This window comes from Cherax quadricarinatus, chromosome 75 (genome assembly GCF_038502225.1).
Source record: "Cherax quadricarinatus isolate ZL_2023a chromosome 75, ASM3850222v1, whole genome shotgun sequence".
Classification (NCBI taxonomy): domain Eukaryota; kingdom Metazoa; phylum Arthropoda; class Malacostraca; order Decapoda; family Parastacidae; genus Cherax; species Cherax quadricarinatus.
The window spans coordinates 18,550,599-18,578,353 of NC_091366.1; the positions used below are offsets into that span (position 1 = coordinate 18,550,599).

The 27,755-nt window shown below is 44.6% G+C and overlaps 1 protein-coding gene across 1 annotated transcript in view; it reads left to right on the plus strand.

The window, feature by feature from the left end:
• Window positions 1-27,755, plus strand: part of LOC138854937 (snaclec bitiscetin subunit alpha-like) — a 42,565-nt gene that overhangs the window by 9,334 nt on the left and 5,476 nt on the right. Inside the window, exon 2 of the mRNA XM_070101080.1 lies at window positions 21,083-21,127. Within this exon, the coding sequence (XP_069957181.1) occupies window positions 21,083-21,127 (45 nt within the window). The remainder of the gene's footprint in view (window positions 1-21,082; window positions 21,128-27,755) is intronic.

Sequence of the window (27,755 nt, forward strand, 5' to 3'; positions counted from 1 at the left end):
AGTGGGAGTTGCCACAGTTGCTCTTTGCTGATGACACTGTGCTCTTGGGAGATTCTGAAGAGAAGTTGCAGAGATTGGTGGATGAATTTGGTAGGGTGTGCAAAAGAAGAAAATTAAAAGTGAATACAGGAAAGAGTAAGGTTATGAGGATAAAAAGATTAGGTGATGAAAGATTGGATATCAGATTGGAGGGAGAGAGTATGGAGGAGGTGAATGTATTCAGATATTTGGGAGTGGACGTATCAGCGGATGGGTCTATGAAAGATGAGGTGAATCATAGAATTGATGAGGGGAAAAGGGTGAGTGGTGCACTTAGGAGTCTGTGGAGACAAAGAACTTTGTCCTTGGAGGCAAAGAGGGGAATGTATGAGAGTATAGTTTTACCAACACTCTTATATGGGTGTGAAGCATGGGTGATGAATGTTGCAGCGAGGAGAAGGCTGGAGGCAGTGGAGATGTCATGTCTGAGAGCAATGTGTGGTGTGAATATAATGCAGAGAATTCGTAGTTTGGAAGTTAGGAAGAGGTGCGGGATTACCAAAACTGTTGTCCAGAGGGCTGAGGAAGGGTTGTTGAGGTGGTTCGGACATGTGGAGAGAATGGAGCGAAACAGATTAACTTCAAGAGTGTATCAGTCTGTAGTGGAAGGAAGGCGGGGTAGGGGTCGGCCTAGGAAAGGTTGGAGGGAGGGGGTAAAGGAGGTTTTGTGTGCGAGGGGCTTGGACTTCCAGCAGGCATGCGTGAGCGTGTTTGATAGGAGTGAATGGAGACAAATGGTTTTTAATACTTGACGTGCTGTTGGAGTGTGAGCAAAGTAACATTTATGAAGGGGTTCAGGGAAACCGGCAGGCCGGACTTGAGTCCTGGAGATGGGAAGTACAGTGCCTGCACTCTGAAGGAGGGATGTTAATGTTGCAGTTTAAAAACTGTAGTGTAAAGCACCCTTCTGGCAAGACAGTGATGGAGTAAATGATGGTGAAAGTTTTTCTTTTTCGGGCCACCCTGCCTTGGTGGGAATCGGCAGTGTGATAATAAATAAAAAACCTTTTCCATTCTCTAGTACACCTAGTTTTCGCCTCCATACACCTTTGGGTGAACTAAGGACTCGTTCTGATCTTCCCATGATTTCTGTTTCCCTTGGGAACAAACCTGTCCTCTGCCTCCTTGCATTTTGTTGTCATGTAGTCCATCATTTCTTGTACTGGTTTTCCTGTCAGTTCTTTCTCCCACTGAACGTCTTGCAGGAAGTTCCTCATGCCTGTGTAGTCCCCATTTTGTAGTTTGGTTTTCCCATCATATTCCTGCTACTTTCTCCACTTGTAGCTCAGCTTTGTAGTCAAAGCACAAAACCACATGATCACTAGCTCGTAGGGGCCTTTCATACATGATATCCTCTTTGCCCGAGCAACTCAAGGTGAATACAAGGTCCAGTCTTGCTGGATCATCCTCACCTCTCTCTCATGCATATTGATGCATGAGGTTTTCCAGTACCACAACCATCATCATGGCTCTCCATGTTTTGGGACCCCAATGGGGCCCCAAGTTTTCCTAGTCAATCTCTATGTGTAATTGAAATCACCCATAACTAGTAACTTTGCTCCCCTCATGTGAGCTCTTCTGGCCACCTCGGCTAGTGTGTCGACCATTGCTCTGTGGTAGGATGTGAATTACTGCAATTACCACCTTATGGCCCTCAGACTGGATTGTTCCTACTAAGTAGTCCCTTTCGCCCATGCCATCCATTCCTTCCATTTTCTCAAATCTCCACCAGTTTTTAATCAGCAGCTCAATTTCCCCTCCCCATCTCGTCCCTCTGTCTTTCCTGAGGATTTGATACCCGGGTGGAAGGACTGCATCTGTTTTCATCCTGGTGAGTTTTGTTTCTGTGAGTACTATTATGTCGGGTCATGTCTTCTTGATTCTTTCATGCCACTCCTCTCACTTATTTGTTATTCCATCTGCATTTGTATACCACACCCTCAACTTGTTTTCTAAAACTGTGGTCTGGAAAAAGTACCTTGAGGTTGGCGAAGTGGGAATCCCATTAAGGAACTATGTGGGAGTGGAGTTTGTAATGATGTTTGGTCGCACTCATGTTGTCCTTGTTGGGAGCTTCTGTAGGTAATAGTGAGGGAGGCTGTATTTGATCTTCCTCCTGAGTCTGGGCTCTCCTGTCCATCTCCATCTTCTCTCTTTCCTCCTTTCACCTTTGTACCATCTCAGTTTCTGTCTTTCTTGTGTTCTGTCGCAGTTGAGATACACCTTCCAGTATGCCGGCATGTCCCTTAGTCAGTCGATACATGTGCATGTACACACTTATGGTTGCATGAGTCGAATCACAGCTCCTGGGCCCTCTTCACTGGTCGGTACTAGGTCACTCTTCCTGTTCCCTAAGCTTTATCACACCTCTTCTTAAAGCTATGTATGGATCCTTCCTCCACCACATCACTTCCCAGACTATTCCACTTCCTGACAACTCTGTGACTTATGAAATACTTCCTAACATCCCTGTGATTCATCTCAGTCTTCAACTTCCAACTGTGACCCCTTGTTGCTGTGTCCCATCCTGTCTCTGTCCACCTTGTCGATTCCTCTCAGTATTTTAAAAGTCAGTATCATATCACCCTTATCTCTCCTGTCCTCTGGTGTCGTCATGTCGATCTCCCTTAATCTTTCCTCGTAGGACATACTTTCTCTAGCTTCCTTGCATGCTTGGTAAGGTGTGTGTTCCAAATTGGTGCTGCATATTCCAATGCGGGCCTGATATACACAGTGTAAAGGGCCCTGAACGAGTCCTTATTAAGATGTCAGAATGCTGTTCTTAGGTTTGCTCTGTGTCTGTATGCTGCAGCAGTTATTTGGTTGATGTGCGCCTCCGGAGATGTGCCTGGTGTTATACTCATCACAAGATCCTTTTCCTTTAGTGAGGTTTGAAGTCTCTTGCTACCTAGAGTGTACTCCGTTTGTGGTCTTCTTTGCCCTTCCATAATCTTCAAGACTTTGCATTTAATGGGGTTGAACTCCAGGAGTCAGTTGCTGGACCATGCTTGCAGCCTCACCAGATCCATTTAATTCTGTCTGGTTCTCATTTGATTGAATTCTCATCAACTTCACATCATTTGCAAACAGGGACACTTTGGAGTCTGTTTCTTCTATCATGTCATTCAAAAAATGCTAGAAACAGCACCGGTCCTGAGATTGACCCCTGTGGAACCCTGCCCATTACAGGTGCCCACTCTGACACCTCACCACGCACCATGACTTGCTGTCGTCTTCCTGACAGGTATTCCCTGATACACTGTAGCACCTTCCTTGTTATCCTTGCCTGGTCCTCCAGCTTTTTCACTTATCTCTTGTGTGGAACTGTGTCAAACGCCTTCTTACAGTTCAAGAAAATGCAATCTACCCACCTTTCTCTCTCTCTCCTGTCATACTGCTGTCACTCTGCTACAGAACTCCAGTAGGTTTGTGACACATGATTTCCCATCCTTGAACTCGTGCTGGCTGTAGTTGATGAACTCATTCCTTTTTAGGTGCTCCACCACTCTTCTCCTGATAATCTTCTCCATTACTCTGCATACTATACTTGTTAGAGACACTGGTCCATAGTTCAATGCTTCATGTCTGTCTCCTGTTTTAAAGATCGGAACTATATTTGCTGTCTTCCATACCTCAGGTGGTCGCCCTGTTTCAATGGATGTGTTGAAGATTGTGTTAGTGGTGCACATAGCGCTTCTGCTCTCTCTCTCAGGACCCATGGAGAGATGTTATCTGGCCTCTTCGCCTTTGAAGTATCAAGCTTGCTTAGCAGTCTCTTCACTTCTTCCTCGGTTGTGTGTATTGTGTCCAACACTTGATGGTGAACCCCACATCTCAGTCGTTCTGGAGTCCATTCTGTCTCCACTGTGAACACTTCTTTGAATCTCATGTTGAGCTCCTCACACACTTCATGGTCTTTTTAGTAATCTTCCCTTCTCCCTTCCTCAGCCTGATTACCTGGTCCTTGACTGCTATTTTCCTCCTGTTGTGGCTGTACAACAGCTTCAGGTCAGATTTGGCTTTTTGCTGCTATGTCATTTTTATATTGCCATTGGGCCTCCCTTCTCGCCTGTGCATATTCATTTCTGGCTCTCCAACTTCCCTCCATATTCTCCTGGGTCCTTTGCCTTCTATACTTCTCCCATTCTCTAGAACACTTCATTTTCACCTCCCTAAACCTCTTGATGAACCATGGGCTCATCCTGGCTTTTTCTTTATTTCTGTAACCCTTGGGCACAAACCTCTCCTCAGCTTCCTTGCATATTGTTGTCACATATTCCATCATCTCATTCTCTAACTTCCCTGCCATTGTTCTCTGTCCAACTCAACCTAATGAAGCAAATTTTTCATGGCTGCATAGCCATGCCCTTCCTGGTTCTCTCTCCGCTTGTAACTCTACTATGTATTCGAAGCCCAGAACCCTGTGGTCACTGGCCCCCAGTGGTCTTTCATATGTGATGTCCTCAATATCTGCACTACTCAAGGTGAATACTAGGTCCAGTCTCACTGGTTCATCCTCTTCTCTCTATCTGGTAGTGTCCCTTATGCGTTGGTACATGAGATTTTCCAGTACCACCATCATCTTAGCCCTCCACGTTTCTGGGCCCCCATGTGGCTCCAAGTTCCCCCACTCGATTTCCTTGTGGTTGAAGTCACCCAGAATCAGTAGTTTTGCCCTGTTCATGTGAGTCCTTCTGGCCACTTCCACCAGGGTGTCAACCATCGCTCTATTGCTCTCATACTCTTGCCTTGGCCTCCTGTTGTTCTGTGGTGGGTTATACATCACTGCAATTACCACCTTGGGACCTCCAGGCTGAAGTGTTCCTATTATGTAATCTCTTGCTTCTCCTCTGTCTCCCCTCTCCAGCTCATCAAAATCCCATTGGTTTTTGATGAGCAGTGCTACTCCTCCACCCCCTTTGTTCCCTCTGTCTTTCCTTAGAATAATATTTCATTGGAAAGATTGCATCTGTTATCATTCCTGTGAGCTTGGTTTCTGTGAGAGCTGTAATGTCAGGTGATGCCTCTTAGAATTTTTCATGCCAGTCCTCCCACTTATTCATTATTCCATCTGCATTGGTGTACCAAACCTTCAGTTTCCTCACCAACACTGTGTTCTGGGGGGTCTGGGGGGTTGGAGACCTGGCAGTGTGCTGTGGGATTCTACAGTGTAGTGTTGGGTGGGGTATGTAAGTGTGGACTGTGGTTTGTGTTGAGATAGCATGTTTGGTTGTTGGGTTCTAGTTGTGGTTCTGTGTGTGCTTGCATTTGTTGCTCTTCCCTGTTCTGGTTGTCCTTTGCTGATTCTGGCTTTGTCTGTCCTGTCCCTCGGCTGCTGTCATTCTGTTAATGTTCTGTCTTGGTCCAGGAAAACCCTCTTGTATGTTGTCAATTCCTTCAACCTTGGTTTCTCTTGCAAGATCCTGTTATGAATTGTTTCTATCTTGAAAATCAGCCTGACTAGCCCATGTCTCTCCTTCAAGTACCCCCCTATTCTCTGAAAATTTACTATCTCAGTCATGTCCTCCTCACCTATTGCTTTGATGATGTTTTCAATCTCCTGTTCTTCTTCCCACTGTTGTTCATTGTGTGTCCTCCCCTCACTCTCTTGAAGCCCATGACTTCCCCCTCTCCTCCTACCATTGTCTTTCCCTCTGTGTCTCCGGGTCCTGTTTGTTCATTGCCATTGTCTCCCTTATTTTTTTCCTGTAGCTCTTGGTGGCATGGTCGTGCCCCTGCCTATTACCTGCCCTCTTGCCACCCTCTCCCTCATCCTCTACTACTATCCCTGCTCCAAACTGTGCTCCCACTTCATTCCTTAGCTCTACTTGGTGTACTGACAAAGCCTTGGGATAAGTTTTGTCTCCTTCCTTTTCGTTTAACTCCTCGTTCAGTACGGGTGTACTAGCTGCTGATGCTATGTCTCCTCTGGGCAATAGCTCTGTAACAAGCTTCAGCCTATTTATCTCATATTCTAGGGTCCTTATCCTGGCTTCTATGGCTTCGACTTGTGACTTTCATTTCTTCTTCTCCTCCTCCACCCTCTGCTCCAATTTTGCAGAAAGCTTTGCCTGCATCTTTTTCTCCAGTTGCCCAGAAGGCTCACCTAGTTTGCCTTCCCACTCTTGTTCCATCCTTCTACATTGCTCTTCCATCCATTCTTCCTTATCAGATCCATTTTCCTCAGACAATTCAATTTTTCTGAGGGGGGGGGATTGTAGTTGTGTGTGAGTGTATGTGGGACTTTTTAAGGGGGAAACATGTGGGGGTTAGGTGTTGTAGCTATGTGTATGTGGAAGTGGGGGGTTTTAAGGGGGAGAGAGATGGGGAGAGAGATGGGGAGAGCTATGTGTGATATGTAGCTATGTGTGTCTGTGAGATTGGGGAGTTTTAAGAGGGAGAGAGATGGGGAGAGTGAGAGAGATGGAGAAAGGGAGAGATAGGGGAGAGGGAGTGGGGACAGGGTGATGGGGGTGGGAAGGGAGCTACAGGGAGAGGGATGGAGGGCGAGAGAAAGGAAAAGAAAGGGGATTGAGGGGAGGGAGAGAGAGGAGAGAGAAAGAGAGATGGAGAGAGCAAGAGAATAAGAGGGGGAGGAAAAGACAGTGGCAGATTGGGAGAGAGGTTGGGGGGGAGGATAGGAGGGTACAGGAAGAGAAGGGGAAGGGAAGCAAGGTATGGGCAAGGGGGAGAGATGGAGAGAGTGAGAGAGAGGGGGACTGTTGCCGTGGGGGAGAAAGAGAGGGACAGTGGCTGAGAGGGGGAGAGCAGTGGGGAAGGGATAGGGAGGTGCAGGGGTACTGAAAGAGAGGGCCATGGGTAGTGAGGGAAGGGCAAGGGGAGAAAAGTTGGAGGGAGAAAAGGGGGGAGGAGGAGGATGGAAGGAAGATGTAGAGGAAGAGGAAGAGAGGGGGAAAAGAGAAGATATGTGAGAGAGTGTGTGAGAGTGAGGTAGGGAGGTAGAGAGTGGGGGGAGGTCAGGAGAGGGGAGAAGGACAGACAGAGGGGGAGGAGGACAGAGGTGGATGGGGAGGTAAGGAGAGGGGAGGAGGAGAGAGAGGGGGGGAGGGGGGACAGAGGTGGATGGGGAAAGAGGAGGGAATAAGGGAAGGGAGAGGGTGGTGAGGAGTTAGTGATTTCTGTTTGTTTATTTACCGCTAACGGTTTTCAGGTTGTGTGCGCCTGTGTTTGTGTGTGTGTGTGTGTGTGTGTATTCACCTAATTGTGGTTGCAGGGATCGAGACTCAGCTCCTGGCCCCGCCTCTTCACCGACTGCTACTAGGTCCTCTCTCTCCCTGATCCATGAGCTTTATCATACCTCATCTAAAAACTATGTATAGTTCCTGCATCTACTACATCGCTTGCCAGACTATGACTGAAGAAATATTTCCTAACATCCCTTTGACTCATCTGAGTCTTCAGCTTCCAAATGTGACCCCTTGTTTCTGTGTCCCATCTCTGGAACATCCTGTCTCTGTTCACCATGTCTATTCCATGCAGTATTTTGTATGTCGCTATTATGTCTCCCCTGACCCTCCTGTCCTCCAGTGTTGTCAGACCGATTTCCCTTAACCTTTCTTCATAGGACTCCCTTAGCTCTGGAACTAGCCTTGTTGCAAACCTTTGCACTTTCTCTAATTTCTTGACGTCTTTGACCAGGTGTGGGTTCCAAACTGGTGCTGCATACTCCAGTATGGGTCTGATGTATGCAGTGTATAAAGTCTTGAACGATTCCTTACTGAGGTACTGGAACACTATTCTCAGGTTTGCCAAGCGCCCATATGCCGCAGCAGTTATCTGGTTAATGTGTGCTTCTGGAGATGCACTCTGTATTATACTCACTCCTATGTCTTTCTCCTTGAGTGAGGTTTGCAGCCTTTGGCCACCTAGCCTATACTCTGTCTGTAGTCTTCTTTGCCCGGTCTTCATGACTTTGCATTTGGCGGGGTTAAATTCTAGGAGCCAGTTTCTGGACCACACATCCAGCCAGTCCAGGTCTCTTTGTAGACCTGTCTTGTCTGCGTCTGATTTAATTCTCCTCATTAGCTTCACGTCATCTGCAAACAGGGACACTTCTGAGTCTATCCCTTCTGTCATGTCGTTCACATATACCAAGAATAGCACTGGTCCCAGGACTGACCCGTGTGGGACCCCTCTCGTCACTGGCACCCACTGTGATACCTCATCACGGACCATGACTCGCTGTTGCCTCCCTGTTAGGTATTCTCTGATCCATTGCAGTGTCCTTCCTGTTATACGTGCCTGTTCCTCTAGCTTCTGTACTAATCTCTCATGAGGAACTGTGTCGAAGGCCTTCTTGCAGTCCAAGAAAATGCAATCAACCAACCCCTCCCTCTCATTTCTTACTTCAGTTACCTTGTCATAAAACTCTAGTAGGTTTGTGACACAGGATTTGCCTTCCATGAATCCGTGCTGGCTGTCGTTTATAATCTTGTCCCGCTCCAGGTGCTCCACCACTCTCCTCCTGATAATCTTTTCCAAGACTTTGCATACTATACATGTCAGTGACACTGGTCTATAATTTAGTGCTTCATTTCTGTCTCCCTTCTTAAAGATGGGGACTACATTTGCCTTCTTCCATACTTCAGGTAGTTGCCAGTTTCAAGGGAAGTGTTGAAGATTTTGGTTAGTGGCACATGTAGTGTCCCTGCTCCCTCTCTAAGGACCCACAGAGAGATGTCCGGTCCCACCGCCTTTGAGGTATCAAGGTCACTTAGGAGCTTCTCCACCTCCTCAGTTGTGTGTAATTCATCCAACACTTGTTGGTATATCCCTTGTTGCTGTACACCACTGTTTTGTCTTCCCGTTGTCCCTTCAGCCTCCACTGTAAATACTTCCTGAAATCTCATGTTGAGCTCCTCACATACCTCCTGGTCGTTACCCCACCTTCATTCCTCAGCCTGATTACCTGGTCCTTGACTCTTGTCTTCCTCATGATGTGGCTGTAGAGTAGTTTCAGGTCAGACTTGACTTTCGATGCTATGTCATTTTCATACTGCCACTGCGCCTGCCTCCTTATCCATGCATACTCGTTTCTGGCTCGTCGACTGATCTCTTTATTCTCCTGAGTTCTTTGCCTTCTGTACTTTTTCCATTCTCTAAAGCACTTAGTTTTTGCCTCCCTGCACCTTCGGGTAAACCAAGGGCTTGTTCTGTCCTTCCCATTATTTCTGTTACCCTTGGGAACAAACCTTTTCTCTGCCTCCTTGCATTTTGTTGTTACAAAGTCTATCATTTCGTTTACTGATTTTCCTACCAACTCCTGTTCCTACTGAACCTCCTGCAGGAAAGTCCTTATTCTTGTGTAGTCCCCCCTTTTATAGTTTAGCTTTTCCCTTTCTACTCCTGTTACCCTCTCCACTTTTAGCTCCTTAATGTATTCAAAGCTCATAACTACATGGTCACATGGTGATGTGCTCAATGTTTGAGCTACTCAGGGTGAACACGATTTCCAGTCTTGCTGGTTCATCCTCCCCTCTCTCTCTGGTAGTATGCCTAACATGTTGGTGCATGAGATTTGCCAGAACCACATCCATCATCTTGGCTCTCCATGTTTCGTGACCCCCATGTGGCTCCAGGTTTTCCCAATCAATCTCCCAGTGATTGAAGTCGCCCATGACCAGTAGCTTTGCTCTACTTGAGTGGGCCCTTCTTGCCACCTCGGCTAGAGTGTTCACCATTGCTCTGTTGCATTCATCATATTCCTCTTTTGGCTTCCTGCAGTTCTGTGGTGGGTTATACACAACTGCAATGACTAACTTGTGTTCCCCTGACTGAACTGTACCTACTATGTAATCCCTTTCTCCAATCTCGTCCATACCTTCCATTTCTTGATAACTCCAACAGTTTTTCATTAGTAGTGCAACCCCTCCTCTCCCCCTGCTCCTTCTATCCTTCCTCAGGATCTGATATCCGGGTGGGAAGATTGCATCAGTTAGTATCCCAGTGAGTTTCGCTTCTGTAACCGTTATGATGTCTGGGGACAACTTGATTCTTTCGTGCCACTCCTCACATTTATTCGTTATTCCATCCTCGTTTGTGTACCAAACCTCAACTTCTTTTCAATAGCTGTGGTCTGGGGAGAGAGGTGGGTTAGGGGTAGCAGGGGCCTATAGGGGGTTGGTGTGGGGGTGAGGCCTGTGGTGTGGTGTGTGGGGGCAGAGAGCCTATGGGGTGTGGGGCAGAGGGCCTATGGGGGTTTCACTGGGGGTGGGGGTGGTTGTGAGGGGGATGGGGAAGAGGGCCTATGGGGGTTACAGTGGGGGAGGGGGTTGTAGTGAGGGGGATGGGGTAGAGGGTACATTGTGTGGGTTTTTGTGGGTTTCTATGGGGGTGGGGTTTGAGCTGAGGGGGATGTACAGGTTACTGAGGGTTACTGTGGGGTGAGGTTTATGCAAAGGGGGATGTGTGCATTACTGTGGGTTTTTGTGGGGGTGGGGTTTGTGCTGAGGGGGATGGGGGCAGAGGGTGCAGTGAGTGGGTTTTGGGTTAGGTCGTTTCGGTGCTTTGGGATTGCCATGGTTGTGTTCCTTTTGTGTGTGGTACTGGAGGGGGTTGTGTCTGTTCTTCCATGTGGGCCTGATTTCTCCTGCTCTCCACCTTCCTTGCCTCCCATTCCTCCTTGCGAAGTTGCACTCTCTCTTTCAGTGTCATCCTTTCTTCTTGTGTTCTGTCTTGGTTGAGGTACACCCGAATACCTGATTGTCCCTCAGGCGTGCTTTCTCCTGCAGGATCCGGTTTCGAGCTGACTCTCCCTTGAAAATCACTTAGACTGGATGCTTTTTTCCCCTCACAAACCATGTAATTCTCTGAAAATTTGTCAGCTGAGTCATGTCCTCTCCTATTGCTTTCATGATGCTTTCAATCTTTTTTTTCTCCTCCTATTTCCTTGCCTCATAAGTTTCCCCATCTACTTCTTGGAGCCCATACACAAAAATGGCCTTCTCCCTTTCATCCTCCCACTGTGCTTCCCTTAGCATCCTCTGATTCAAATTAGTTCCTACCATTGACGTGTTGCTTCTTACTGTCTCTTCCCTATCTGGTGTCCCTCTGCTTATTTGTTCCTGGACATGGCAGTTGTCTGTTAGAGCCTCTGTGTATAGTTTAGCTCCTTCATTGACTTTAGTCCCTTCATTAGTTCTTGCTGTTCTCCCTGCCTTTTCGCAGGCCCCCCTTGGGTTCGATGGGGTCATCACGTACAGTATATCTCCTTTGTCCCCTACTGTCCCCTCATCGGCGACTGATGTAGTAGCTCTTGGTGTCATGGCTGTACTGCCCTTTGGCTCTTTAGGCTGTTTCAGACTCTTTAGTTCTTCTACTAAGCTCTATATCTTAGCTTCAGCTTCTGTGATCTGTAATTCCCATTTCCTGCTCTCCTCACCTATTTTCTCTTCCATTTTCTTGCTGATTTCTTCCAGCCACCTTCCCCACTCCTCCTCTCTTTGCGTGAGCTCTGCCTCCCAGTCCTCTCTCCCAGGCCCACCACTCACTTCATTCACCATTCCTCTGGTTCTCCGTCCAGGTTTTTGGTGTCTCATGTTTTTTTTTTTCACAGAAGGAAGAGCTTATGCCAAGGGTGCTGTGGAGAGGGGTGTTTGTTGTGGGGGGAGGGAGGTGTTTGTTGTGGGGAGAAGGGATGAGGAGACAGGGAGGGGAAAAGGATAGAGAGCTGGAGGAGGGACATGTGAGAAGACTGAGAGGAATTAATTAACACACGACATATATCTTCTCTCAATCTTCTCGACAATACTGAAATAATTACTTAAACGCTCGATGTGACATCATGTGATATCAGGCGTGACGTCGCGAGGTGATGTCAGCAGCATTGTAACATCAGCAGACATCTCGAGGTGACGTCATGAAGTCGGGCAGCATCGTCGGTGACGTCAATGTGATGCGAGCAGCAGACCTCAGCATGAGGCCTGGGCTGGCTCAGAAACCCACGTGGCTTGTAGATCCACGTGACATCCCCCAAGCCCCACGTGGTGTCGTGATCTACATGGCATGCTGATCCACATGGCTTGCTGATCCACGTGGCTTGCTGATCTGCATGGCTTGCTGATCCACGTGGCTTGCTGATCCATGTGGCTTGCTGATCCACATGGCTTGCTGATCCACATGGCTTGCTGATCCACGTGGCATGCTGATCCATGTGGCTTGCTGATCTACATGGCTTGTTGATCTACATGGCTTGCTGATCCACGTGGCTTCGAGTGAGCTTGGGCACTCGGATACACAACACTGGCAATGAATTCACACGAGAAACAGCAGAAAACACAGCAGAGGGAGTGGGCAGTGGTGAGTGTATGGTAGACGGGTGAGCGTGAGTAGGGCAAGCATAGGCGAGGCAAGGAAACGGCCACTTCCTCCTCCTCCTCCCCCACCCACAAACACTGGGAGACACACTGGATGCAGAAATCACCACAAAACTCACCTCTGGCTTGCTGAAACAGCTGTGCTGAGCTGAACAACAGCAAGATACAAGTGATGCTGAACACGCGACTTGAGAAACAGCGTGGGACACTGTAACGTGGGGTCACTGGTATGCCACTTACAATTCTCGAAGAAATTCGGCAAATTCAGCTAGATCCTGACTCAAGAAATCGTAATGACACGATTGCAAACAAACCATACCCCCGGCCGGGATTGAACCCACGGTCATAGAGTCTCAAAACTCCAGCCCGTCGCATACCTGTATCTGGATGCTGAAACATACAGACACGACATCAGGATAACTCGTTGAGAGATGGATGCTTCTTGAATAGAGTGATAAAGTGAAGATGACTTCATCCCTTCCTTCCTCTCTCCGGGCAGACACAACTGCTGCGACCACTGCTTCCCACCGCTTCCCACCAATGTTTAATGAACTTGCTTGGTATTGCTGAAAGCGGGCGCATGAATGATAAACGTCTTCAGAGGCTTCTTTGTTTATTTGCAATGTCGTGGTGGGTACACAGGTTGTATGTTGTGCCCATGACCCAGGAGGGCCATCCCACGAGAGGGAGAACTTGTAGGCCTTCTGTCTTGCTGCTAGGCTGCTGTGAGAGTGAGTGTGTGTGGGCCCAGCATCCCACTGACCTGGAGCAGGCCCAGAGGGCAGTACCTTAGTGCCGTGAAATATGAACTAAGCTGGCAGACAGTACAGGCTGTCTGTGCAGACAGTACAGGCTGTCTACATAGTTACAAATTTAGGTTAGTGTTTTCCTGTGTGAAAACCAAGAGCACATTTCATTTACCTTATTAGTAAGATGCTCAGAGTTATTTTAAGGGGACACATCTTTGTTCTAACTTTTCTTCTGTATACATTGATAAAAGTTTTCTGCTCAGTTTTCGAATCCTATAAAGTTTAATTTCATAGTCCTATTTAACTTTAGTTATGCCCTTTTCAACCTCCCTCTTAATATATTGATACGTAAGATGACACTCACCTCTTTTGATGCTTTTATAAATTCCTTTCTTCTGCCCTAAGATGTTCAATCTTATTTCTTTATATGGAAAAATGTTCTTTGGGCAGCATGTGTAGTATTTAGGAAACTGTCATATTGATAGCTTTCCTCGTTATCCCAGTCCAGAGATGATAATTGTTCTCTAAGCCCACTGTAATCTGCTATGGGAAATTCTGGGACCATTACTGAGTTATCCCTACTATCATATTTCTATTCAACACTCAAGGTAGTTGATTTGTGGTCGCTTGAGCCAAGTTCCTCTGCAATTTCTAAATTAGGAACAAAGGTTTCCTTGTTTGCCAGAACCAAATCAAGAAGGTTATTTCCCCTTGTAGGTTCTGTAACAAACTGCTTAAAGCAAAAACAATCCTGAACTACCTCTATGAAATCATTAGACTCTAAATTCTCAGTCTAGGAAATCCAATCTGACTAAAGTTAAGGCCTTGTGGCCTTAACAGTTTCCTCCTACAGTAATGTTACTTGGTCCTTATCCAAATTTGGAGGACGGTATATCACGCCTAAAATCAGCTTTTCATGTACCTCTGAAAATTCTACACAGACTAAGTATGAGTTATTTCAGACTGTATACCCATCTTTATGCAACAATTCAAGTGATCTTGGACATATAGTGCCATGCCACCTCCATTCTGTTACTTCTGTCTGCTTGGGACAATTTAAAACCCTGAATATGACATTCAGAAGTCATGCCCCTATTTTTCATATTAAACCACGTCTCAGTTATGGCAAATACATCATTGTTACCCGCACTTGCAACATATCTCAACGTGTCCAATTTATTTCTAGCACTATGACTACTGCTATAATATAAATTTTGAAATGCACAATACCATACATAGAAGAGAGGGGCTTATGACGACGTTTCTGTCCATCTTGAACCATTTACAAAGTCACACTAACAGAAAGGAGAGACGGGGGGAGTATACATAGGCTAGCAGACAGTGATCGGACAAGAGTCATAGTAGGAAAGGAAGTATAAAGGTAGTTGTAGTAGTAGAAGTAAATAGTCCAAGTCAGACCGAAACGTCGTCGTATACTTCTCTTTAAAGCCCTAACTACTCCCTCTACCGCACTGGTATATGCCCCCAACCCAAACTTAGATAAATGAACCCCTTCCTTGGCATGCATGTCATTTCTGCCATAGCAGAGGCCCCCAGATGTCTATGAATGTTTCTGCATTTTCCTTACAGTGTTTGTCCAGCCAACAATTGACACCAGTTGCCCTGGACAACCATTTATTTCAGGCTCCTCTCCTCAGCAAAATGCCACATATCACATGGCTCCCTCCCTTCTTCCTAATTATCTCTATTGATGTGCTATACTTGTTAATGAGGTCTTCACTCTTCCTCACAGTGAGAAAGATAATAGGACTGCTCCTTTCATGATGTCGTCTAGATGGCTAAGGGACAGGATTCACTACCAGATGGAAGAAGGCAGGTCCCTCTGGAATCCATCCCTTCTCACTCACAACTAGTAAATACTCGATGAAATGTGGAAGAATTCCTTTGTACAAAGATTCCGTTGTGCTGCAGTGTCTTACAGTTATGTTGATAAAAATTTTTTTTATTATCACACTAGCCGATTTCCACCAAGGCAGGGTGGCCCGAAAAAGAAAAACTTTCACCATCATTCACTCCATCACTGTCTTGCCAGAAGGGTGCTTTACACTACAGTTTTTAAACTGCAACATTAACACCCCTCCTTCAGAGTGCAGGCACTGTACTTCCCATCTCCAGGACTCAAGTCCGGCCTGCCGGTTTCCCTGAACCCCTTCATAAATGTTACTTTGCTCACACTCCAACAGCACGTCAAGTATTAAAAACCATTTGTCTCCATTCACTCCTATCAAACACGCTCACGCATGCCCGCTGGAAGTCCAAGCCCCTCGAACACAAAACCTCCTTTATCCCCTCCCTCCAACCTTTCTTAGGCCGACCCCTACCCCGCCTTCCTTCCACTACAGACTGATACACTCTTGAAGTCACTCTGTTTCGCTCCATTCTCTCTACATGTTGATAATGTTATAAAATATAGGAATCTTGGTACAGAGGACTTCTTCCTCATTTCATCACGTATTGGCTGTTTGTGAGTGAGGTGTTGATTCCAGGGAGCCTACCTTCTTGCTTCTCTACTAGTGAATATTGTCCCCTGCAACATTTTTGAGATCCTCCACGTCACCTTCAACAGTATTTACGACTCCATGGTCTCATGCTTCAGCACGAGACCATAGAGCTGAACACTTCTCCAGGATGAGAGACTGACCACCTCAGATGTGGTCAGTTCCTGAGCCAAGGTTGATGGACTGATTACATGCTCATTTCTCTACTACACCCACCTGCTGCCTCTATATTTGACCGAAGAAGGCTACTGTGTACCTGGAGTTTACCTGGAGAGAGTTCCGGGGGTCAACGCCCCCGCGGCCCGGTCTGAGACCAGGCCTCCTGGTGGATCAGAGCCTGATCAACCAGGCTGTTGCTGCTGGCTGCACGCAAACCAACATACGAGCCACAGCCCGGCCGATCCGGAACTGACTTTAGGTGCTTGTCCAGTGCCAGCTTGAAGACTGCCAGGGGTCTGTTGGTAATCCCCCTTATGTGTGCTGGGAGGCAGTTGAACAGTCTCGGGCCCCTGACACTTATTGTATGGTCTCTTAACGTGCTAGTGACACCCCTGCTTTTCATTGGGGGGATGGTGCATCGTCTGCCAAGTCTTTTGTTTTCGTAGTGGGTGATTTTCGTGTGCAAGTTCGGTACTAGTCCCTCTAGGATTTTCCAGGTGTATATAATCATGTATCTCTCCCTCCTGCGTTCCAGGGAATACAGGTTTAGGAACCTCAAGCGCTCCCAATAATTGAGGTGTTTTATCTCCGTTATGCGCGCCGTGAAAGTTCTCTGTACATTTTCTAGGTCGGCAATTTCACCTGCCTTGAAAGGTGCTGTTAGTGTGCAGCAATATTCCAGCCTAGATAGAACAAGTGACCTGAAGAGTGTCATCATGGGCTTGGCCTCCCTAGTTTTGAAGGTTCTCATTATCCATCCTGTCATTTTTCTAGCAGATGCGATTGATACAATGTTATGGTCCTTGAAGGTGAGATCCTCCGACATGATCACTCCCAGGTCTTTGACGTTGGTGTTTCGCTCTATTTTGTGGCCAGAATTTGTTTTGTACTCTGATGAAGATTTAATTTCCTCATGTTTACCATATCTGAGTAATTGAAATTTCTCATCGTTGAACTTCATATTGTTTTCTGCAGCCCACTGAAAGATTTGGTTGATGTCTGCCTGGAGCTTTGCAGTGTCTGCAATGGAAGACACTGTCATGCAGATTCGGGTGTCATCTGCAAAGGAAGACACGGTGCTGTGGCTGACATCCTTGTCTATGTCGGATATAAGGATGAGGAACAAGATGGGAGCGAGTACTGTGCCTTGTGGAACAGAGCTTTTCACCGTAGCTGCCTCGAACTTTACTCTGTTGACGACTACTCTCTGTGTTCTGTTAGTGAGGAAATTATAGATCCATCGACCGACTTTTCCTGTTATTCCTTTAGCACGCATTTTGTGCGCTATTAAGCCATGGTCACACTTGTCGAAGGCTTTTGCAAAGTCTGTATATATTACATCTGCATTCTTTTTGTCTTCTAGTGCATTTAGGACCTTGTCGTAGTGATCCAATAGTTGAGACAGACAGGAGCGACCTGTTCTAAACCCATGTTGCCCTGGGTTGTGTAACTGATGGGTTTCTAGATGGGTGGTGATCTTGCTTCTTAGGACCCTTTCAAAGATTTTTATGATATGGGATGTTAGTGCTATTGGTCTGTAGTTCTTTGCTGTTGCTTTACTGCCCCCTTTGTGGAGTGGGGCTATGTCTGTTGTTTTTAGTAACTGTGGGACGACCCCCGTGTCCATGCTCCCTCTCCATAGGATGGAAAAGGCTCGTGATAGGGGCTTCTTGCAGTTCTTGATGAACACAGAGTTCCATGAGTCTGGCCCTGGGGCAGAGTGCATGGGCATGTCATTTATCGCCTGTTCGAAGTCATTTGGCGTCAGGATAACATCGGATAGGCTTGTGTTAATCAAATTTTGTGGCTCTCTCATAAAAAATTCATTTTGATCTTCGACTCTCAGTCTGGTTAGCGGCTTGCTAAAAACTGAGTCATATTGGGACTTGAGTAGCTCACTCATTTCCTTGTTGTCATCTGTGTAGGACCCATCTTGTTTAAGTAGGGGCCCAATACTGGACGTTGTTCTCGATTTTGATTTGGCATAGGAGAAGAAATACTTTGGGTTTCTTTCGATTTCATTTATGGCTTTTAGTTCTTCCCGCGATTCCTGACTCCTAAAGGATTCTTTTAGCTTAAGTTCGATGCTTGCTATTTCTCTGACCAGTGTCTCCCTACGCATTTCAGATATATTGACCTCTTTTAGCCGCTCTGTTATTCTTTTCCGTCGCCTGTAAAGGGAGCGCCTGTCTCTTTCTGTTTTACATCTACTCCTCCTTTTTCTTAGAGGAATAAGCCTTGTGCATACATCGAGTGCTACCGAGTTAATCTGTTCTAGGCATAAGTTGGGGTCTGTGTTGCTTAGTATATCTTCCCAGCTTATATCGGTTAGGACTTGGTTTACTTGGTCCCACTTTATGTTTTTGTTATTGAAGTTGAATTTGGTGAATGCTCCCTCGTGACTAATCTCATTATGTCGGTCTGGGGCTCCGCGCATACATGACTGAACCTCAATTATGTTGTGATCTGAGTATATTGTTTTTGATATGGTGATATTTCTTATCAGATCATCATTGTTAGTGAAGATGAGGTCTAGTGTATTCTCCAGTCTAGTAGGCTCTATTATTTGCTGGTTTAAATTGAATTTTGTGCAGAGATTTAAAAGCTCGCGTGAGTGTGAGTTTTCATTAGAGCTGCCTCCTGGTGTTATTACTGCAACAATATTATTTGCTATATTCCTCCATTTTAGGTGCCTTAAGTTGAAATCCCACAGGAGCAAGATGTTGGGTGCAGGAGCTGGAAGGTTTTCCAGACAGTGGTCAATTTTTAACAGCTGTTTCTGGAATTGCTGGGATGTTGCATCCGGAGGCTTGTAGACTATCACAATGACTAGGTTTTGGTTCTCGACCTTTACTGCTAAAACTTCCACTACATCATTTGAGGCATTTAGCAGTTCTGTGCAAACAAGTGACTCTGCAATGTACAGGCCAACCCCCCCCTTTTGCCTGTTCACTCTGTCACATCTGTATAGGTTGTAACCTGGGATCCATATTTCGTTGTCCAAGTGATCCTTTATGTGGGTCTCAGTGAAAGCCGCGAACATTGCCTTTGCCTCTGCAAGCAGTCCACGGATGAAAGGTATTTTGTTGTTTGTTGCTGGCTTTAGACCCTGTATATTTGCAAAGAAGAATGTTATCGGACTGGTGGTATTGTTGGTACTGGGGGGGGATTTTTTTTCCGGCATTAGTATCTGTATCTGTTGGTTTGGAGTGGAGGCCATCGACTGTGGTTCCACTCCAGGAATGACTGGATTTGGTGTACGATTTCTGCCATTTCCTGCCAGTTTTTTTTCCTTCCTGGCACTAAAAAACCTCTCCCTCTTGAGTGGCCAAACATTTAAAAAATAAAGGTAACTAACTGCTGCACATTTGTCTTAATTATCAACTTGTCAGTATTTTATACCATTATCAGGACTTGAGTTCTGGAGATGGGAAGTACAGTGTCTGCACTCTGAAGGAGGGGTGTTAATGTTGCAGTTTAAAAACTGTAGTGTAAAGCACCCTTCTGGCAAGACAGTGATGAAGTGAATGATGGTGAAAGTTTTTCTTTTTCGGGCCACCCTGCCTTGGTGGGAATCGGCCAGTGTGATAATAAAATTAATAAAACAAATCAGCATTTATACTTCTAGATATGAAACCAAAATTTTTATTTTATCAGCTTTATTGCGTTTACTTGTGCACTCTTGTCTTGGCTTAAAAAGTTACTACTAACTAGAATTCCATTTATTTTACGCATTTAAAGTGAATCAGATCTATATTATTTAGTTTATAAGTGCCATGATTATTCTCTTTTCCCAGGTTTAGAGCCTAACATTTGCCAACATTAAATTGCACGTGTCACTTCTCCGATCACTGCAGTAACTTATCCAGAGCTTCCTGTAGCACTCTAGTGTCCTCAGTCAGAATTAATATCAAGGTCTATTTTAGTATCAGTGGCAAACTTGTTTGTTGTTACAATTTATAACCTCTTCTAAGTAGTTTATGTATATTGTGAGTAACAAAAGTCGAACACCGACCCGTGTGGAGCACCGCTGGTGACATCTCCACTCTGATTTCTTCCCATTTATACAAACTTTCTGTTATGTATCAGTCAACCACACCTCGGTCCAGGAGACAATTTTCCCTCCGTAATAACGTGAGCCTCTAATTCCCTCAACTATCTCCGGTGTAGAATTGTATCAAAGATGTTACTGAAGCCCAGATATATATATCATAAATATGATCTACCATCTTAAATATCTTGGTGAAAAGATTTAGTGATCAGTTTATAATGTTCAAGGTGGCATTAGCAATTAATGATTCCATCAATTTTCCCACAATGGAGGTTAGGCTAATTGGTCTATGATGCGAAACTATCGACCTTCCTCTTGCTATGTAGATAGGTATTAACTTTGTCAATTTCCATTTATCAGGAACTATACTAGTTTGTAGTGATATTTTAAAAATAATACATAATAATCACCTATGTTTCTCCACAAGTTCCTTTATAATATTTAAAAATAATTCGTCAGATCCCGGTGATTCCTGTATTTTAACTTGAGTAACATTTTGAGAACCACGTCACTAGTGACTTTGATCGTATATACACTAACTTATTTCCCTCCTCACTTATATAATTTTTAATTTATGGAATATATTTAACTTTTCCTGTGTAAAAACAGAGGAAATAAACATTGAAGATTGTACACATTACTGGCGAGAGAGAGCTCACCTGAGCAACTTCTAATATTCCTGGTTAGCTCCCCTCAAGGAAGGTTCCTTCATGTTGGTGAGGGGCTCTTGATTTAGGGAATTGGATCTGTTCTCCAGTTCTCCGAATTAAGCCTGAATGCCTTCCACATCCCCCCCCCCAGGCGCTGTATAATCCTCCGGGTTTAGCGCTTCCCCTTGATTATAATAATAAATCCTGGTTAGCTGAAACCTGATATCAAGATAGCACTGTATAAATATGTTCTATACAATACTTATACCTGTTCTATACCTGAATTCATCTAATATTGTTCAATCATATTTCCTCTTATTTTACGACTTCAAGATATTTATATGGGAATGGAATGTTAACAGGAATTAAAAGAATAAGATAGAAACTACGAGGTTGTGTATAGTTTTTTGTACAAGTGATAGATAGACAAAACTGATAACTAGTAGACATTAAAAGAACAAAGGAAAATAACAGTAAGGACTTGGTGGATAATTAAGAAATAATGGAAGGGCAAATTACAGAAATTTACTGTTCATATTAAACAGTATGGAGTAATATGTATATATTTTTATAACTTCAGTTATCCGACAATGGCTGGACGAGCTGCAGTCTAACATCACTTCCGGTAAGTATTATTTTTGTGGATGTTCTCTAGCTAATTTTTATGAATATTTATAAATAATTGTCCCCTGCAACATTTTTGAGATGGTCCACCTCACCTTCAACAGTATTTACGACTCCATGGTCTCAGGCTTCACCATCAGTAATTATTTTGTACCCAAAGAACCTTAGAAAACTTACCTAACCTTATTATAACAAGCACAATATAATTTAGCCTAATCCAACTAAATATAGTTTAGATAAGTTTACACTAATTTAATAATAAACAAAATGAAATATATTCTTTTCGTTAGGTTCAGAATGATTTTTCCGAAATTATTGCATACACAAATTTTCACTTGCCTTATTCGGCAAGAAGAGCATTTCTATTTGAGCCAGAATAGCAAGTTTTACCTATTCGGCACCACACACACACACACACACACACACACACACACACACACACACACACACACACACACACACACACACACACACACACACACACACACATACATTGTCCCATGTGCAACATCTGGGTATTACCTGGAGTTTACCTGGAGAGAGTTCCGGGGGTCAACGCCCCCGCAGCCCGGTCTGTGACCAGGCCTCCTGGTGGATCAGAGCCTGATCAACCAGGCTGTTACTGCTGGCTGCACGCAAACCAACGTACGAGCCACAGCCCGGCTGGTCAGGAACCGACTTTAGGTGCTTGTCCAGTGCCAGCTTGAAGACTGCCAGGGGTCTGTTGGTAATCCCTTACAGTATCCTTACAGTAGACGTTTCGCCATCCAGTGTTTTCATCAATACAAATTCTAGGACATAATTTGAAGACAGTAGAACTATATACAAAAGATGAGGTAATCAGTCCCTGAGCCTTGGAGTTGGTGTGAAGAGCACAGTAGTCGTGGAGATTCTGCAGCACATGGGCTACTTCCACTGGGAAATCCCGCCTACCAGTAACTATGCCCTCATCTGCTATCTGTCCCTTTTCACCTGACGTTAGTATATAAGGGCCAGCCTTCTTGCCACGGTGCTCTTAACAACAACTCCAAGGCTGAGGGACTGATTACCTCAACTTTTGTATATAGTTCTACTGTCTTTAAATTATGTCCTAGAATTTGTATTGATAAAGCCACTGGATGGCGAAACGTCTACAATAAAGATACCCAGATGTTGTACATGTGTCTTAATTTTCATCTTTTCGGTATTGTATACCATTCTTGCACAACAATGTCCCGCCTCAAGAGGCCACACAATGTACAGGTCACCTTATCCACTCAGCCATCGATCCTACAAACAACATGAGCCTGTAGGATCCATAGCTAAATGGATAAGGTGACATGTACATTGAGTGTGGCCTCTTGAGGTGGGACAATGTGTCATGGGGGTTGAATTCTGGCCTACTGCAGTTTGGTAAATGATTCAAAATCACTTGTTTTGTGGTTTCATTGAACGTTGCTTAAATAGCAACGTTCATCTTGCCATATAGGACAAGTGAAAATTTTTGTATGCAATAATTTCGCCAAAATCATTCTGAACCTAACGAAAAAAATATATTTCACTGTGTTTGTTTAGTATTAAATTCTTGTAAACAAATCTAAATTATATTTAGTTGGGTTAGGCCAAAATAAATTGTGCTTGTTATAATAAGGTTAGGTAAGTTTTCTAAGTTCCTTTTGGTGCAAAATTATAAACTTTTACATCAACATTAATGAAAAAAAAATATCTTTAAACGTATAAGAGAAAATTTTAGAAATGACTTAATTTTAAATGAGTTCTTGCTAATTGACCAGTTTTACATATTCGGCACGACACACACACACACACACACACACATATATATATATATATATATATATATATATATATATATATATATATATATATATATATATATATATATATATATATATATATACAGCGCTAGTCACGGCATTATGTAGCCCTTCCCCCACACACGTACCAAAACACAAACACATACCATGGAAGTTTATATTATATATATTTGCACACTTACTGAGGTTTTAATACTTGGTAGTGCATTCTTTCATGTTTAATCACGTCCCTCAGCCATGTAGGAAGACTGTCACACAAATTCTTGAGGGTTTGGAGAGGTATTATTCCATGCCTCATGTAGAGCAGCCTCCAGCCCCGGGATGAAACTGATATCCTTCCTCAGTAAACTTTGTTTCACTATTGACCAGAGGTTGCCAATAGGGTTTAGGTCTGGGGAATTGCCTGGCCAGTCCTCACTTCACAGTCCTTAAGTCAGTGAACTACAGATTCGGCTGTGTCACATGGTGCATTGTCCTGCATAAAATCGTAGCCCCTCACTTGTGAAATACCTCAGGTAAATTGTCACACAATAACTTCAGGTAATTATAAGAGATAAGATAAGATTTCGTTCGGATTTTTAACCCCGGAGGGTTAGCCACCCAGGATAACCCAAGAAAGTCAGTGCGTCATCGAGGACTGTCTAACTTATTTCCATTGGGGTCCTTAATCTTGTCCCCCAGGATGCGACCCACACCAGTCAACTAACACCCAGGTACCTATTTGCTGCTAGGTGAACAGGACAACAGGTGTAAGGAAACGTGTCGAAATGTTTCCACCCGCCGGGAATCGAACCCGGGCCCTCCGTGTGTGAAGCGGGAGCTTTAGCCACCAGGCCACTGGTTCATATACTGGTTTTTGGGAAGCACAATTATCTCACCAACAATCTGAGCACTGAAACACCCCCAAACCATGAGCAAGTCTGGGTGTTTGGTGGTCCCACAGGTGTAGCGTGGGTCTAGCGGGTCACTACCTCTGGGCTGGTGCACATGTTTACCACGGTTACAGGTGATGGGAAAAGTTGCTTCATCAGTCCAAAGTACTTCAGACCACTGCTGAGGAATCCAGTGAAGATATTTCTTTGCATAATCCAGCCTACATTTCTTCTGTGGCTTGGAGAGGATCGGTTTCTTAATCTGGTGGTGACTACTGTAGCCCAGTTCAGATACATATCTGTTAACAGTTCTTACAGACACCTCTGAGAGAAGATGTTGGTTCTTTTCTTTCAATTCTCTCTAAATGCTTCTTTAACACAGTTAAGGTACGAACAGATGTCTTCTTCGAGGTGCCAGGCCGAGGTTTGGCAGACGGTAACTCGACACGGCCAACAGCCTTAGTTTCTCACTGAATGCTCACACACCAACATTCTCCACTATTTCTTTCATCTGGTGCCCAGCTTTGTAAAGCCCTATGATCTAAGCTGTAGTTTCAGGTGTTAAAGACTTCTTTTTACCCATAATCATAAATGTATAGCCCCAAAACCAAAGGGAACACCAGACAAAACAAGGGGCGGATGAGAGACAAAAGTACAACACTTACTCTCACCACGGCAGCCACATGAGCACTGAGTAGTCACTGTAGAGTGTGGCAGCAGGCCGTGACATCATGCTAATGGCTGCTACCTGGCATAATGCACTGACGAAGACCCTCTGTACGGTAGGTCTTTGACTTTCATCACAGCATTATGCATGGGTGCTCACCCGGCATAATGCCATGACTAGCACTGTAATTATTTTGGCACATTGTTTCAGAGTAACAGAAACATGAAAATGATAGCACTATTACAGTACAGAAAGTGCTGTTGAGCTCTCATAATGATACTAAAACAAAGAAATTCCAACCACACAATTGAGTGAAAAACTAATGTGAAGGACCTGGGAGTGATAATGTTACAGGATCTCACTTTTAAACATTACAGCAATGTGTCTACCACGTCTTCTAGGAAAATGATAGGATGGATAATGTGAACATTCAAAGCTAGAGATGCCAAGCCCATGATGATTCTCTTCAAATCGCTTGTTCTCTCTAGCCTGAAATATTGCTGTGCACTTACAGTCCCTTTTCAGGCAGGCGAAATTGCAGACCCACAAAATATACAGAGAACTTTCTCAGCACGTACAAGTATAATAAAGCAGCTAAATTAATGGGAATGTTTAAAGTCCAAAAATTTGTACTCTCTGGAATGCATGAGACAAAAATAGATGATAATATACACTTGGAAAACCTAGAGGGACTAGTACCCTATCTGCACACAAAAATAACTCCCTATCAATGCAAAAGACTTGACAAGAGATGCAACATCCCCACAATGAAAATCAGGGGTGCCATGAATACGATAAGAGACAACACAATAAATGCCAGGGGCCTAAGACTGTTTGACTGCCTCCAAGCATGTATAAGAGGGGATTACCAATAGACCCCCTGGCAGTGTTCAAGAAGGTGCTAGACAGTCACCTAAAGTCAGTATCTCTGGCTTGTATGTCGGTTTATGTGCAGCCAGTAGTAACAGCCTGGTTGATCAGGCCCTGATCCACCGCGAGGCCTGGTCACAGATTAGGCCGTAGGGGCGTTGACCCGTGAAACCTCCCTGAAGGTATACCACAGGTATCCCAGGGATTTTGTTGAGAAAGTCAGTTAGGACCAAGCCTAAAGAAATGCCTGCCATTAAAATTGCGTTGGATTTACCCTACAATGAGATTTTTGTCAGCCTGCATGAAACACTAAATAAAATATAAAACACCGGGACAGTGAAACAAAGAGTGATTAATAAAACATTGTCTAATAGTGTGGGTGGTGTTTACAAGGTCTCATGCACTATTTTCCTTGTTTCATATATTGGACATACTAGTAAACCACTGTACACCAGATTATCCCAACATCAGTACTCAGTAAGGAAGGGCCAGGAGTCATATACTATCTACAACCATGTCAATTCTTGCAGCCAATTACTGGAGTGGGCAGCTGCTCAGATCATTGTACACAACAGTATCACATAGTCTTCAGACATGTTTTCTGACCTCCTTTATGTGTTTGTGCTCATCTATTTGTGAGTCGAGTCTCTGCTCCTGGTCCTGTCTCTTCACTATTGGTACTCGATCCATTCTCTCTCTTAAAACTAGGTATGGATCCTGCTTCCATTATTTCTTTCTCCAGATTCTTCCACTTCCTGATAACCCTAAGGCTGAATAAATATTTCCTAACATCCATATGACATATCTGAGTTTTCAACTTCCAGTTGTGCTCTCTTGTTCCTGTATTATATCTCTGGAACATTCTGCCCCTGTTCGAATTCCTAGTTCCTTTCAGTATTTTGAATGTCATTTTCATATCTCCTCTATCCCTCCTGTCCTCTGTCATCAGGTTGAGTTCCCTTAACCTCTCCTCATGGAACATATTCCTAAGATCCAGGACTAGTCTTGTTACAAGCCTCTGAACTTTCCTTAATTTCTTGATGTGCTTGACCAAGTGTTGGTTCCATGCTGGTGCTGCATACTCTGATATGGGTCTGATGTACACGGTGTACAGTGTCGTGAATGACTCCTTACAGTATGCATCAGCAGTTATTTGGTTGATGTGTGCCTCAGAAGATGTGCTCGGTATGATTCACCAAGTCCTTCTCCTTGAGCGAGGTTTGCAGGATTTGGCCCCCTAGGCTGTACTCTGTCTGCGGTCTTCTTTCTCCTTCCCTAAGCTTAATGATTTTTCAGCACTAAGTGGGGTTAAACTTCAGGTGCCATGTGTCGGACCACTCTTGCAACCCTTGTAGATTTGTCTGATCCTCATCCACTTGAATTCTCCTCATTACTCTCATATTGTCTGCGAACAGTGACACTTCTGAATCTATTCCTTCCGTCATGTCACTCACATATACATGAAACAGCACCAGACCTAGGACTGACCCTTGTGGAGTTTCACTCGACACATGCGCCCACTCTGAAACCTCGTCATGTATCAACACACGTTCTTTCCTTCCTGTCAGGTATCCTCTGATCCACTGAAGTGCTTTCCCTGCTATTCTTCGCTGCTCCTCTAGCTTTTGAACCAAACTCTTGTGTGATGCTGTGACGAAAACCTTCTTATAGCCCAAGATGTAGTCTATCCATCCCTCTCTCTCCTCTCTTACTTCTGTTATTTAGTCTTAGAACTTCCGTAAGTTTGTGTTACATGTTTCCCTTCCCTTAAGCTGTGCTGACTGTCACGTATGAGCTCATTCCTTTCCAGGTGTTCCAACACTTCTCCAAAATCGTCTCCATGACTTTGCATAGTATACAAGTCAGCGACATTGGTCTGTGGTTTAATGCTGCCTGTCTGACTCTGTATGTCTGTGTCTACTTACCAATTTGTGGTTCCAGGGGTCGAATCATAGCTCCTGGCCTTGCCTCTTTGCTGATCGCTACTAGGCTCACTCTCTTCCTGCTCCAAGATCTTTAGATCTTTCTTAAAGCTATGTATAGATCCTGCCCCCACTATATCGTTCCGCAGATTAATCCCCTTCCTGACAACTGTATTGCTAAAGAAAAACTTCCTATCATTCCTGTGACTCATCTGAGTCTTCACCTTCCAGTTGTGTGTGTGTGTGTGTGTGTGTGTGTGTGTGTGTGTGTGTGTGTGTGTGTGTGTGTGTGTGTGTGTGTGTGTGTGTACTCACCTAATTGTGGTTGCAGGGGTCGAGACTCAGCTCCTGGCTCCGCCTCTTCACTGATCGCTACTAGGTCCTCTCTCTCTCTGCTTCCTGAGCTGTGTCATACCTCGTCTTAAAGCTATGTATGGTTCCTACCTCCACTATATCACTTGCTAGGATGTTCCGCTTCCTGATG